This window comes from Vombatus ursinus, unplaced genomic scaffold, assembly GCF_900497805.2.
Source record: "Vombatus ursinus unplaced genomic scaffold, bare-nosed wombat genome assembly UNPS02014801.1, whole genome shotgun sequence".
Classification (NCBI taxonomy): domain Eukaryota; kingdom Metazoa; phylum Chordata; class Mammalia; order Diprotodontia; family Vombatidae; genus Vombatus; species Vombatus ursinus.
This window is the reverse complement of record NW_020954579.1, coordinates 5,089,102-5,105,046: the sequence shown is the minus strand read 5'-3', so window position 1 is coordinate 5,105,046 and position 15,945 is coordinate 5,089,102. Positions and strand designations below refer to the sequence as shown.

General features: G+C 39.0%; 1 protein-coding gene across 1 annotated transcript in view; it reads right to left on the bottom strand.

Moving 5' to 3' along the window:
• Window positions 1–213: 213 nt before the first annotated feature.
• Window positions 214–15,945, bottom strand: part of B4GALNT2 (beta-1,4-N-acetyl-galactosaminyltransferase 2) — a 48,300-nt gene continuing 32,568 nt past the window's right edge. The window contains exons 5-11 of the mRNA XM_027873358.1: window positions 11,856–11,893; window positions 11,327–11,507; window positions 10,225–10,311; window positions 7,712–7,899; window positions 5,389–5,529; window positions 1,450–1,669; window positions 214–425 (exon numbers count right to left, since the gene is read on the bottom strand). Of these exons, the coding sequence (XP_027729159.1) occupies window positions 214–425; window positions 1,450–1,669; window positions 5,389–5,529; window positions 7,712–7,899; window positions 10,225–10,311; window positions 11,327–11,507; window positions 11,856–11,893 (1,067 nt within the window). The remainder of the gene's footprint in view (window positions 426–1,449; window positions 1,670–5,388; window positions 5,530–7,711; window positions 7,900–10,224; window positions 10,312–11,326; window positions 11,508–11,855; window positions 11,894–15,945) is intronic.

Sequence of the window (15,945 nt, the reverse complement as noted above, 5' to 3'; positions counted from 1 at the left end):
ATAGCCCTAACCAAAAATTGATCTTAACCTAATTGTCCTTCCTACCAAATCACCCATTCCATGGTTCTTTTTGTAAATCAACTAATTTATCTTTCTAGCTGCCAACTCCAGCCATTTCACTACTGAGTAGTCCATTCCATACCCTCTTTCCTATTGATTGGAGGTAAGTTACATGTAAGAGTCTCATTGGCCCATTCCACATTATCCATAACTTCATTTCTGAGTGTAACACTGGAGATGATTCTTGAAGTAATGGAGGGACAACTTGAACTTGACCTGTTCCTGAGTGTTAGTTCGGAACCGACTGTAGGCTTTTTCCAGGGTAGCTTGATCTGAGTCAGAAGATTGGGTGCGGGGCTGGTGATTCACAACCACATTTGAGCATGATCCAACATGAAGACTCCCTAGCCCATCGATGAAAAACTCTGTTAAGGGAGGGGAAATAGAGAGAGGAGATCCTGTGAGCTTTGTGCCCTGTGGTCAGTTCCCAACCCATATTAACACTTGTTTTACCAGAACCCTATGCAGAACCCTGGGAAATATTCCATGAGAAGGGTGAGACACAGTTCTGTTCTCAGGGATCTCTCCTTCTGAGGGCAAGACACAGCCTCCTATACTTATTCTTCCCACCTTTGAGGTGTAAGCTCCTAGAGAGAAAGTACTGTCTCTCCTCATTCTTCCCCTTCTCCTCCCCTATGTCCTCACTCTTCCTCTCCTCTTTCTTTCTCTCTCTGTCTCAAGAATCTCCCGAGTCTGAAGAGGGAAGTCGGATATAAGCCACTGACAAACACAGACCTAGAGACAGACATGAATAGATACTTCTTGTTGGACAGAGCACTATGCATTACACCTGAGGAATGGGAAAGGGAAAAATGGAGACCAGATGGAAATGAGTAGTGAACTTGAATGTCATGAGCCTGGGAAGACTTTCTGAAAGAAGGTGGTTCAGAGGGAAGGGCAAGATAGATATACTTCCACTTCTGAATGTCCTTTTTGAAATGCAAACCAAACTGGATATAGTATTCCAGATGTGGATTGGTCAGAGAGGAGGATAGAGAGTGTCCCAGGATGGAAAACATTGTCAAGACTCAGAATGAGAAAGGGTGAAGAGGGAAATGAAAAATCATGGGATTATAGGTTTAGAGTTGGAAGGAAACTTAGATGTCATTGTTCAACCCACCCCCTTACCTTCAATATTTCAGATAAGGAAACTGAGGACTGACAGATTAAAGGTTTTCCCAGGGTCACCTTGCTAGTGTCTGAGGTGGGATTTGAATCCAAATCCTCCTGATGTCAATTTTGATGCCCTTTCTACTACATGACACTGCTTTAGTTTGAATTGGAATACTTTGGAAAACTGCCTCTGTTTGTAATAAAAGATGGTGAACAAGCTGCCAAATGTGGTTTAATCTGAGGTGACATCTCAGTCTCCCCATGCAGCCCTCTTACCTGTGTGTGCCACCCTCTGTAGTCGGGGATCAAATCCAACTCTTTGGAGGCTCTCAGTGTGAGCCAAGAAGAAATTGACAACACCACTGGTCACCACACAGCTGGGGAAGCCTTCCAGGGCATGGAAGTAGCCTGACCTCTTGTGTATGCAGTCCCCATCCTCACCTTGTTCCATCAATAGCTTAAACTGGAATACATTCCCGGACACACTGCCACCAACCTGGGAAGGGGTAGGGGAAGAGATCAGAGAAAATATACATCTGATTCAATAACCAGTTTGCCTCTCTCGGGAAACTTTCTTGTGTGATATTCCCATGTTGAATTATTCCCCACTCCCACCCTGTCTTCCTTCCTCTCCTATGATTCTACCTACCTACCCACCTGTCACTATACTCCAAGGCCCCTCAGTTTTCTTCCTCTCACTGCATCACTTCCCTTTCTACAGCCCATATCTTCCCTCTAGAAAAGCAAAAACTTTTTTTTTCTGTTGCTACAACCAACTCCAGACCATTGGTAATTGCTTTTCAGCTTCAGCCCCCGGGGACTATCTTAGTACCCCCAGTCTGAGCTACAGGGACAAAGTTCCAAGGTCTCCAGGGACCACAGAATTATAGAATCTCAAGGCTTGGGGAGAGCTCAGACAGTACCTACTCCACTCTTCACCTAAGCAGGAATGACCTCTATAGCATCTCTGACAAGCAGTCACCAAGGCTTCTGTCCAAAAGTTTATATTGATGGAGAACTTACTACCTTTGAGATAGCTCATTACATTCTACCTTTGGACTGCTCTAATTGGAAGGTTATCCCAATACCAAGCCTAACTTTTCCTCTTTGTAGTTTCTCTCCATGGCTCCTAGCTCTGTAGCAAGCTCTATTATCTGTAGCAAGAAGCCTTTCCTGCTGTTCCTTAATGCTAGTACCTTTCCTCTGTTGATTTCCTCTAATTTGTTCTGAAAGGATTTCATTTGTGCAGACCCAATTGCTTGCTGTCATCCCCATTAGACTGTGAGTTCCTTGAGACCCGGGACTGGCTTTTTTGTTTGTTTGTCTTTCTTTATATTTTTAGTGCTTTGGCACAGTGCCAGCACATGTAGGAGGTTAATAAATACTTGGTGACTTATTGGCTTACACCATGCTACCTTGACCCCATTGTCAGTCTTGTTCAGGTTGGCCTCCTTTCTGTTACATTAAAACAGCATTAGTGACTCCATTTTGTCTTTATCCACCATTTTGTGAAGCTAAGTTTTAGCTGCTTGTAAGTCTCGTGATTTTGGAGAAGTCATAACCCCCTTCTAAAGGTCACTTGATTTAAGGAACGTCACAAAACCAATCATTTCTCTCTCATCTCACTGTTCCCTCTACCAATCCCCTCCATCAATAAGAAACCAGGTATCTCAATCTCTATATCTTTCACTCCCTCCAAATCATATATTAACTTGGAGAAACCAATGGTCGATGTCCTTGGTGGACTGAGAGCCTTGGATCTGATTTGTTTCTGCAACTTCATGTATTACTAAATAAGTCATCGTTTAGATGTAATTTCTCAGTATCTTTATCCCACCATAACACTTCTTTATCCATTCTGGTTCTCAGCAAACCCAAATGGATTGTAACACAAGCCTGCATTAGCACAGCAGGGAAGGAAATTCAATGGAATTGTTTTTTGTGGAAGGGGGAGGATATGGTTTTGCATTGGGAGTATGCGTCATCAATGTTTTTATCTCTTCTTGGTATATCTTGAGCTAGAGTATTTAATCTGGAAGAAGCAGTGGAAACTTTCTGACGTAATTGAGATAAGACCTTTACAATACTTGCCAGAGTACTACCATGTGAAAAGAGGCAGGGAATGAAGCAGGTAAGACTTCGGTCTAAGTTATGGAGGTGCTTGGGTCCCTGGACTCTTCATAATATTGTGTGTTAGAAGGTGTCCAAGGTAGTGAAAGGTATCTTGTATACCTGATGCTGTAGTGATATCATCATCATCATCATAGCTAGCATTTATATAGTGCTTTAAGGCTTGCAAAGTGCTCTACAAATATCTCATTTTATCTTTATAACCACCCTAAAAGTTAGGTGCTCTCATTACTATTATTTTACATATGAAAAAACTGAGGCAGCTAGAGGTTAAGTGACTTGCCCAGGGTCTCCCAGCTAGTATCTGAGGCTGGTCCTCCTGATTCCAGGTCCAGTGCTCTGTGCCCTATGGCCCTATGGTACCTAGAGGCCAACATTGCTAATGGTCCATTGCCTCCACTGAAACCTCTTTTATGATCTTTCTATGGCAATATCTGTTTCAACAGTGAAACAGATGTTACACTATGTTCCCCAAATTGATTCCCTTGACCACTCTCCTTAGTAAATGTTCCAAAACCTTTGCACTCCTTTTGCCTTTAATTTCACTCTTCCCCATCCCCCCACATACTTAGAGCAATGATTTAACCTCTATTTCAATTAGAAGATTAAACCATATTCTATGACCTTCCTGAGCATCCTCCCCTTGTCCATTCTTTTGAACAAATATTCTTTTCCTGAAGACCTAGAACTTATTTTTAAAAATACTTTAATGACTCTTTTAGCATAATTGGTTCCCTTTATAATTCTATTTATTTTATTTTATGCATTCAAAACCATTATTCTTTTTTTTTCATATGAGGCAATTGGGGTTAAGTGACTTGCTCAGAGTCACACAGCTAGTGAGTGTTATGTGTCTGAGGCCGGATTTGAACTCAGGTCCTTCTGACTCCAGGGCCAGTACTATATCCACTGCACCCAAGACCATTATTCTGAGGAATCCAGAGGTTTCACTAAACTTCCAAAGGGGGACATAACAGAAAAAGTTAAGAACCTTTGCCTTAAAACTTTCAGGCGTCATGACCCTTTTTCGTCTTTTTCTTTAGTCATAGATGTGTGTCCTCATTAACTTGGATTCCTCTACTAGCACCCATAATGCCATTCCCTTTAACTTCCTTCCAAATCTTGCATGTTCAAGTCTTCCCAATCCTTTCCTTTGACCTTTCCACCCGATCCAGCTACTGTCCCATCCCTCCCCTCCTTCACAGGAGTGAATCCTGGGGCAGAGCTGACCTGAATTAGATGAGTACCTCAAATATGCCTCACACCTCCATAGCCAATCTGATTTCAGACTCCATCAACTTCTGTCTTGACTATTAGGCATGTCCATGGTTACTGGACAGCTCCCCTGTTGCTGTGTGTTTACTCTTTGTCCTTAACCCTACCCTCTTCCACCTCTTTCTTAAGAATTGATAATCAAATCAACATTTTCAACACTATTCTGAAAGTCATAATAATCCACTTCTTCATGGCTAGATTGTCTATGCTGAAACCCTGATCAATACTTCTTGCCCCCTCATCTTCATCCATGTCAGCCCTATTCCTATCTTCTCTACCCTTCCATCATGCCCTTTGAAATCACTGTTTTATTCTTAACAAAATGTCCTTTATAGTATACCTGTCCCTTTCCTTGAAAATCTCTCAGTATATAAATTTTATTTACTTATATGTTTGCATAGTATTTTCCTCTAAATAGAATATAAGCTTCTTGAGGCCAGGGCCATTTTGTTTTTGTCTGTATTTCCAGTCTTGGACAGTACCTGGCATATAGTAGATACTTGATAAATGCTTGCTGAATTAAAAAGAATTTATCCACATCCCATTCAGGTGAGGTAGCTAGGGCAGATGCTCTATCGTCTCATTTTAGGGATGGAACAACTGAGGCACAGAAAAGTTAAATTAGTCTCTCAAGATCTTAAGATAAGTGTGTGGTGAAATAAGGACTCACACCCAGTTCTTCTAACCCCACCTTCAATCTAGGGTTTTCACCGCCAAGCCAAAGCTAGCTAAATTCACCCACCTTCCACATTGTGCACCCCACTCCCACTTCAGTGGAAGGGTAGGGATAAAATAGTAAATATTTCTTACCACATCCAGCTCTGTTTTCTCTAGGACATCTACCAGTGCCTCAATCTTGGTTGTTTTTGTGAAAAGAAAGTCATCATCCACCCACAGCACATACTTTGTGCTGACCTGAGACACAGCCAAATTTCTGCCAGCAAACCAACCCTGTGAATGAGAGGGCACATGAGTCACAAGCTCAGGTTCCAAAAGAAAGCCTGGAGATGGGGATGATGACTGCAGAGTTTGGGTACTGGACATTGACTGAGCTGGAAAAAAAAATCATAGGATCAGAGATGGAGAGCTGGAAGGGACATCAGAGGATATCTAGCCCAACCCAACTATAGATAGCTACATGAACATAAACATAGAACACTCTTTATACAAATAAAGTCAGATTTAAATAATTGGAGAAACAGCCATAACTGCTAATAGGTAAGTAAAGCCAACATAATAAAAAATGACAACTTTACCTAACCTATTTACTCAATGCCACCCCAATTGCTAAAAATTCTTTTACTGAGTCAGAACAAATAGTAACAAAATTCATTTGAAAGAACAAAAGGTCAAGAATTTCAAAGATACTATGGGGAAAAATGTAAAGAAGATTCAGCAGTACCAGATCTTAAACTATATTATAAAGTGAGAGCACTTTTGAAGTGTAAAATGGGTAGTTTCAATTATTTTAATTTAAAGCTTCTTATATAAATAAAACCAATGTAGCCAAGGTTAGAAGGGAAGCAGAAAATTGAGAAAGGATTTTCATAGATAATCTCTTGGACAGGATATGATAGTGATGAACTACTGTTGTGATATAAGAAATGATGATCTGGTTGATTTAAAAAAAATATGGAAAGACTTGGACCTATGAAGGAAGGTGCTATTCACCTTTAGAGAAAGAACTGACAAATAGAAATATGCATAGTGTAGTCTTACATATATTTATATGTACATGAGTGTATGTTCATAATATATACCCCTATATGTATAGGTGTATATATATTCACATTCAATTGTAGCTTGGGTGAGGAGAGAGGAATAAAAAGCACACAGCAGAGAACAAAAGAAAACCTAGAAGGAAGCACAGAAGAGCTGGGTTGCTTTGAAAACAATGTGTAGGATTTATGACATAGGTTTTTGAGAAATAGAAATTTATCATTTTATATTGAATCCTCTCATGTTCTGCTGTGTACATGGAAATGTTCTTTTTTTCTTTTCTTGTTTTGTATTTAAGTTTAAAATGAATAAAAATGTTTTTTGAATAATGAGTAGGATGCTTTCAGAAAAATCTGGAAAGACTTATATGAACTGATATGAAGTGAAGTGAACAGAACCAGGAGAACATTATACACAGTAACAGCAATATTGTATGAAGATCAACTGTGAATGACTTAGCTATTCTAAGCAATACAATGATCCAAGAAAATTCTGAAGGTCTTATGATGAAAAATACTCTCCACCCCAGAGAAAGAACTGATGGAGTAGGAATGCAGATTGAAATAAGTATTTTTTTAATTTTATTTTTATTGGGAGGGTTGGTCTGTTTTTCATGACTAATATGGAAATATGTTTTGCACGACTGAACATGCATAACCTACATCAAATTGCTTGCCTTCTCAATGAAGGGGTAGGGAAGGGAGAGAATTTGGAACTCAAAAAAAATTTTTAATGAATGTTAAGCATTTTTATATGTAATTGGGAAAATTTAAATATTTTAAAAAATAAAAAAGAAGAAAAGTCTAGCTAAAAAAAAGAACTGTAAGGATTGTATATGGTAGATAATCTGATACATGGATTCTCTGTTCCTTTGGGGGAGGGTTCTTTCATCCCCAAATCCTTCTGACTCTTCTCAGAGCCCAGGGGAAGGTATGGGCTGGCCTTTGAGCTTAGAGAAAGGGTAACTGCTAAGGTTGGAGCTATGTCCAAGAAAGTAATGATGCCATCCATTGTCAGCAGGGAGGAAAAGGAATAGAGTGAGAGGGAAACAATGGAAATTAGTCAGGTTTCCATCTTGCTTCCCTGACACAGGTCTTCCCAGCATCTCTTTAGACTTGGATTAAATGGGTTGTGAATACACAAAACATTAGTCAAACACCTAGACCAAAATGAATTCTACAGACCAAGAAAAGATTAGCCACATCAGTGTAGATTTGGGAGTGATGTTTTACTCAGACTATGAAGGTTGGGCAGAGGAAGAAAAGGACTAGGACTCAAGGTTAGAAATAGTCTTCAGCTCCTTCTATCTCTATAACCTTAACCTTCTACTTCCTCATAAAGGCAGCTATATCCATGGTGGGATTTGGGGCTGTAGCTCTTGAGGATCCAAGGGTCTGGTGCCTTGGATCTGTACCTTTCCAAAGGGCATGATGTAATGCTCCACATAAATATCATCAATCTTCTCTGGCTTTTCACTGTCATCAGCCACAATCACAGTCACATCTGGGTAATACTTCCGAATACTCTTAAGTAAAATCTGGAGTTTGTGGGGACGAAGGAAAGTCTTAGTAGCAATGGTCACCAGGTTCCTGAGCTCCCTCTCTGGAGAAGGAAAAAGATAGGGAGTTCAATGTTTTTTCTTATTCCTCTGCTGCACATCTCTTCAATAACCTCCATCCTGCTGTGATGGGATAGTTGAAAGACCATTGGATTTGTCCTTACTCACACAATATCCATCTTCCATCTCCATACCTTTGCATTGGCTGTCCCTCATGCCTGGAATGGCTTCCCCTCTCACTTACTCTTTTTAGAATCACTAGTTTTCTTCAAAGCTCAGGTCAAGTGTGACTTTACACAGACCTTTTTAAAATTCCCCATTAGAATATTAGCTCTTGGAGAGTCAGGAGCCCAGTGCCTAGCACAGTGCCTAGTACATAGTAGGAGCTTCATAAAGACTTGTTGGTGGTCTCTTCCTCTTCCCCTCAGTGCCCCATCATCCTTTATAATGAAATATAGCTAAAGGAAGAATGGGGCAGCTAAGTGGTGCAGTGGAGAGAGTGCTGAGCCTAGAGTCAGGAAGACCTGAGCACAAATCAGGCCCCAGACACTGACTAGCTGGGTGACCTTGGGCAAATCACTAAAAAGTTGCAAAACTAAACAATATATGAAAAAGAGTCTGACATTTTATGCAGTATCCCACCATTCATGGTCCCCCATTTCTACAAAGAAGCAAGGGAAGAAGGTGCCTTCTCATATCTCTTCTTTGGGGCCAAGTTTGATTATTATAATTCTGCAGTTTTCAATGTTGATTGTCTTTTTGTTATTATTCATTCTATTTACAATATTGTAGTCATTGTGTATATTGTTCTCCTGAATCTACTTAATTCACTTTGCATCAGTTCATATGTCTTTCTGTATATCTGTATTAATTATATTCATTATTTCTTACAGCATAGTAACATTTCATTACATGAATGTATTATGTATAGTTTATTTAGCCATTCCCCAATTGGTGGGCATTTACTTTCCAGTTCTTTGCTACCATGTATTTGGGTCCTTTCTTTTTGTCATTGACCTCCTTGGGGTATATGTCTAACAGTGAAATCTTGGGATCAAAGGATATGGACATTTTAGTCACTTTTTTTGCATCATTCTAGATTGCTTTCCAGAATGGGCTGTACCAAAATACAGTTCCCCCAGTAATGCACTAGAGTGCCTGTCTTTCTACAACCCCTCCAACATTGACTATTCCTATCTTTTGTCATCTATACCAATTTGCTGTTGTGAGGTCAAATATGAAAGTTGTTTTAATGTGAGTTCCTCATTATTAGTAATTGGGAGCATTCTCTTATGTGATTATTAATAATACACAAGTTTTTCAAGAAATGCTTTTTCTCTCCTTTGATCATTTATCTATTTGGAGAAGCCAATAACTTTTTAATTTCTGATGGCCTATTTTGGTTCTCATGCTCCTAGATTTGACTACCCCTATCTCATAGATATACCCTCTTCACTTGACTTTTGTGACTGCCCTCTGCTTTTTGTCCCCTTGCCTTTCTGACCATTCATCATTCTCCTTTGCTGAATAACAACAACAAAAGCAATAATAAGCACTTTATACACGCTAACTCATTTGGTCCCCACTACAACTGTGGGACGTAAGTGCTATTATTTTTAGAGATAAGGAAATGAGGGCACAGAGAGATTAAGTGACTTGCCCAAGGTCAAACAGCTAGCAAGTGTCTGAGGCAGGTTTTGAGCTCAGGTCTTCTTGACCCCACCTACAGTATTCTATCTACTAAACCATTCATCTCCTTCCCTCACAAGTTTGAGTATCCTTCAAAGCTCTTCCCTGAGCCCCTTTTTCTATATTCTTTCCCCTTCATGTACTTTGTGTTTTAGCTGAGATGGACTACTAGCCGTTCCCTGCATGTAGCATGCCACTGTTACTCCCAAGCATTTGCACAAGCCAGTCCCTATACTTGGAATGCAATCTTTTCCAACTTGCATCCTTCATATTCCTTCCTTATCATTCTTTAAAATTCAGCCAAGTGACACCTCAACCTGGAGGCCTTCCATGATTGTCCTAGATGTTAATGTTATTTCTTTCTTCAAACAGACCTAGAGCACTTTGTGAGGTCTCCCATGTTCCCTTTACTCCCCATGACATATTCACGTTATGTGTTGAATGTAAGTTCCCTGAAGGCAGGGATTATTTCCTCTTTTGCTTTTGTAACCTCTACCATCTAGCAGACTGGAGATTAATAGATCAATAAAAAAAATCATAAATGAAATAATAAAACTGAAGATGAATAGCAACCTGTAAATGAGTTTAGATATTTAAACCACATAAACTAGAATATTTTCAAGTCATTTCTGGGGTGCTACTCTACTATCTCCGTGGAGTCAAATAGACAAAGGACTTACCTGGCCCAGGGTCAAACAACTTGGGGATAGTGGGCTGGTTGATATTCACAGGAAACTTAGCCACTGAGCTCCCAAATTCAATACTCACTGAAAGGAGAAAGAGGGGATCAGTGTAAGGTCTCTTTCTTTAGCCTTGGGGAGAAGAATCCTTCTACTGTTGTTCAGGGAAGCCTGATTGGTAAGGGAACAGAAGGTATGAAGAGTTAGCCCATGTCTGGGATTCAGGACTTCTAGCTTCACTTTGTCCTTAATTTGTCTTATGACCTTGAGAGGATGGCTTAACTTCTATAGGTCTGTGCTATAGATCATAGCAGAATCATCCCTTTCTTACTCATGCCTACAATCTACCCTTAAGCATCATTCTATGTATATCTGTTTCTCTATCTGGGCCATGTCAGACTGGGATCACCTGGAGATAAGGGACTCTTTTTCAACATAAGGCTGCACTCAATAAAAGGTATACATCAATTCCATGCCTTCTCTCTCCCTCCAAAATTACAGCTAAGGTCATAGAAGTCTAAGTATTCTATGGAAAGAAACCATGGAAATTCAGGATATTAGTGAGTCTGATAAGCATTGTGGTACAATGGATAGTGAGGTAGCCTCAGGAATAAGAACATCTGGTTTTAAATCTCGTTTCTGTCTCTTTTTGACTTGTGACCTTGGGGAAGTCACTTAACCTCTTAATTCTTCAGGTAATTCTCAAAGACCATGTCATAGAATAGGAGTGCTCTTTCCAGGCATTCCCTAGGCCAGTGAAATCACAGGTGTGGTTCAAAAATTAGTGAACATTGTAATATACTAGGGACCAAACAGGAAGATGTAAGAATGCTCCCTTCCCACCTTGGCTGATCTTCAAAGATATCATAATTCTTTCTTTCTAGAGTTTGATCTGTAAGCATTACACCTCATAGACAATATGAAGTGGAAAGAGCCATCTGCAATACAGGTATAGCATGACACACAAGCAAAAGAAAAACTATCCCCTCTCTCTACCTACTTAGATTGATAAATATTTCTTCAAGGAGATAGTCTCTGAGAGAGCCCTAACTAGTGTCTTTTATCTCCCAAAGGGTTCTGCCATGAAGTGATGGGCTCTCACCAATGTCCACAGCTCCTGACTGGTAGACAGTGCTGGTGTATGTCACATGCTGTAGGATGAAATTCAGGCGATTTTGGGAAGGGGTCAATATGGTCAGCTGCTTCTGTCCTCTACCCAGCACCTCACTGTCTGGAGTATCAGCAAGAGTGTTCAGGGTTCCTAATAAGGCCTTCAGGGTGACCTGAGGGGGTGAGGTAAACAGACACTAAATTTTATATTTGGACAATCTCCTTCCAAAGAGATGGGCAAATACCCAGAGTGTTCTTGTGCAGGCTATGGGTCGATGGAGTAGCTTGGAGGCTGGAAGTTGCTGTACCCCATCCCACACTCACTGGAAATCTAGATACATAATGCCTTCTGAATCTTCAAAGCCACTTGGTTCATATCTGAATAGTCAACTTGGAATTTGGCTTTCTTTAGTGCTGAGGCTGGTGAGTAGATGATAAGAGGAAACATTGGAAGAGGGCAAGAGACAAAGAGATAAAAGGGTTTGGTGCTATAGGAGGTGAGGAGGGATAATGATACTGACCTTGTACAATGGTGCTTCCGTTCCATCAAACTTCAGGCCTTGAAAACACAGAAAAGGTGACAGAGGCACCAGAACAGTTACCTATGGATTCTTCAGACAGTTCATAGTTCCACTTATAGTTAGACAGAGGTGGTACTGAAGGATGTTCAGGAACAAGCACTTTTCTGATTGCACATAGGACTTCTCATTTTTTGAATATACTCTATGTTTCCCATACCTTTGCTCAATCCATTCCCCTTCAATCTGGGATGGCCTCACTATCTCAATGAACATAAAAATCCTGCTCATTTTCCAAGACTCCTCCCTCCCCCATCCCTTAAGCATTAGAGATTTTGGTGCAGAATGGAAGAAAAAATGACTTTGTATGGGAAAGAAAGAGAGAGTATCACTGTGAAGCTTGGGGCCCCAGCTGCTGTATGAGAGAAGTTTAATTTGAAGGAGAATGGATTGCTAGGACAATTTTGGAGACTATTACATCCCAACGTGTGCACTGAGATCAAAAAAGACACTGTACTGGATCTTAGTGCCCTCGAAGGTAGTAATACAAGCATATGGAGCTGTGATGATAAGGTCCTCTATCAAATGTAAAATTCTGTATTATACTTAAGTGCTAAGTTTCTGAATTCCCTGTGGTTATTACAGAGGAAAAGAGTATGGGGCTTTGGGTGAGACTCAAAAGGACTTTGAACTCGGATGCAAGGTGAGGTTGGAGAGGAGGTGGAACGGGTAGGGTGGGGTAGGAATAGTGAGCTATTAGTATGTCAATAGGCAATAAGGAAGAAGGAAATGGTTCCCTATGAAATATTTTTTGCAAGTCTATCCATGTTTTCTAAGATCATTGAACCACAGAGTCAAATTTATAAGAATACAAGTTATTCCCCAATTGATAAATGGTCAAAGGATATGAACAGGCAGTTTTTAGATGAAGAAATCAAGAATATCTATAATTGTATGAAAAAATGCTCTAAATCACTATTGATTAGAGAAATGAAAATTTAAACAACTCTGAGGTATCACCTCATATTTATCAGATTGGCTAATGTAACAAAAAAGGAAAATGACAAATGTTGGAGGAGATATGGGAAAGTTGGGACACTAAAGCACTACTGATGGAATTATGAACTGATCCAACCATTCTGGAGAGCAATTTGTTACTATACCCACAGGACTATAAAACTGTGCATACCCTTTGACCCAGCAATATCGCTACTAGGTCTGTATCTCAAACAGATATAAGGAAAAGGAAAAGGAAAAGAACAAGGACCTATGTGTACAAAAATATTTACAGCAGCTCCTTTTGTGGTGGCAAAGAATTGAAATCGAGGGGATGCCAATCAATTGGGGAATGGCTGAACGAGTTGTGGTATATGATTCTGATGGAATACTATTTGCTGCAAGAAATGATGAGCAGAATGCTTTTAGAAAAACCTGGAAAGACTCACATGAGCTGATGCAAAGTGAAGTGAGCAGAACCAGAACACTGTACACAGTAATAGCAATATTGTATGAAGATCAAATGTGAATGACTTAGCTATTCTCAGCAATACAATAATCCAAGACAATTCCAAAGTACCTATGATGAAAGATGCTATCCACCTTCAGTGAAAGAACTGATGGAGTCAAAATGCAGATTGAAGCATACTTTTTAAACTTTCTTTGTTTTGTTGGGTTTTTTTGTTTGTTTTCTTTTGCAATATGACTAAGATGGAAATGTTTTGCATCATTGCACATGTATAATTGTATCAAATTGCTTATATTCTCAAGGAGGGGAAAGGGAAAGGAAGAGGAGAGGAAATTTGGAGCTCAAAATGTTAAAAAATGAATGTTAAATTTTTTTTTTACATTTAATTAACCATCAGCAATGATACTCCTCCCCACCCTGAGTTGAGCAGAGTGGCCAACTTCTTTCTTCTCCCTCCTGCTTCCCTTCTTGGCAGGAAATAAAATATTTCTTCAATAAGAGTTGGGGAAAAGAGGCAAAAGATGATTATTCTGCCTTCCTTGGGGCTACATAATGATACCCATATGCCATATGTGGGGTAGAGTCTCACTTCATATCCAAGAATTAAAGTATGCATAGAGTAGTTCAAGTCAGTCCTCTGTTTGAAAACCTTAGAATCATAAAATATAAAGTTAGAAAGTTAGGATCTGAGAAACTAGGTAGTCCAACTCCTTATTTTTAGGTGGAGAAACTAAGGTCTAGAGAGGTTAACTGGCCTGTTGAAAATCCCACCAGTGGTAAAGCCAGGATTTGAACTCAGGTCTTTTGTTTTAACATCCAAGACTCTTGCTACTGCCCTATTCATACTACTTTCCAAGTCAACTTTACATACCTTTCTGGTCACTCAGTAACCTCCTTTCTCACTCTATAAATTAAATCATAGGCAACTGAAAGTTTATTTGGCTTGAGATAACATTTTTGTCCTTACCTGGGTGTAAGAGTATACTTTATATTTTATAGTATGTCTGGGCTTTCAAAATACTTAGAATGATGAAATAGTCTCAGAAAAAGCATCAAGTCAGATACACAGACAAAGCTTCCTCTGAAAAGGCTTCCTCATCTGACCCCCCTTTTGACCCTGACTCTTTGAAGCTGATGTGAAAAGTGTCTACAAGACACCAAACATTTGGAGATGTGACATATAAACACACGCACATGCACATACAGTTTTTTTCACTGGCTGCTTTTCTGCTACACTGGGGTAGAGACCTAAGAAGCATGGCAACATACCAACATTCGAGAAATTTTGCTTGGGGAAACCCAGACAATGAAATGGCACCTTTTTCTAGCTGAAGTGGCTTCCCTCCAAACTGCCTACAGGCATAATAATCTTCTCAAATATCATACTACATGCCATTCCCCATATGCCCCCAATGGCAAACAGCACAACTCAACTGCAAGCAACTCTTGCTCTAGTATTGACTGAGTTCAGTTTTCTGTTTCTTTCTGTACCCCTGACCATAGTGCTGAAAGGATACTGTAAGAACAATGTTAACAATCTGGAGACTGATAACACTTAATAGTAATAATAAAGAAAGAAAATATAGACCAATTTCATTAATGAATATGGGTGCAAAAACCCTAAATAAAATACTAGGTAGGATACTACAACAATATATTACAAAGATTATACATTCTGACCAAGTGAGATTTATACCAAGAATGCAGGAATGGTTTAACATAAGGAAAACTATTAATATAATTGATTATAGCAATAACAAAATCAACAAAAATCATATGATTGTTTCAATTGATGCAGGAAAAGGTTTTGGTAAAAATAACACTCATTCATATTAAAGACACTTGAAAACAAGTATAAATGGATATTTTCTTAAAATGATAAGAAGTGTCTACCTAAAATCATCAGGAAGCACTGTTTGTAGTGGGGATAAGCAATAAAATCAGGAATGAAACAAGAATGCCCATCACCACTAATATTATTCAATATTATGTAGAAATGCTAACAATAGCAATAAAAGAAGAAAAAGGAATTAGAATGAGCAATGAGGCAATAAAACTATCTTTTTTTTGCAAGCAATATGATGATACACTTGGAAAATCCTAAAGATTCAACTAAAAAGTTAGTTGAAACAATTAATAATTTTAGCAAAGCTGCAGGATATAAAATAAACACACATCAATTATCAGCATTTCTAAATATCACCAACAAAACACTGAGAGAAGAGATAATAAGAGATACCCCATTTAAAATAACTGTAGACAGTCTGGGAGTATAATCACCAAAACAAACCCAGGAACTTCAGGAACATACTTATAAAACACTTTTTATACAAATAAAGTCAGATTTAAATAATTGGAGAAATAGTAATTGTTCACTGGCAGAACCAATATAATAGAAATTACAGTCTTACTTAAACTAACCTATTTATTCAATGCCATCACAATTAAATTACCAAAAATTATTTTACTGAGTTAGAAAAAATACCAAAAATTCATTTAAAAAAAACAAAAGAATATCAAAGAAATGAATAAAAAATGTAAAGGATGGAGTTTTAGCAGTACCAGATCTTAAACTATATTATAAGGCAATAATTATCAAAACTATCTGGTAATGGCTAAGAAAGGTAG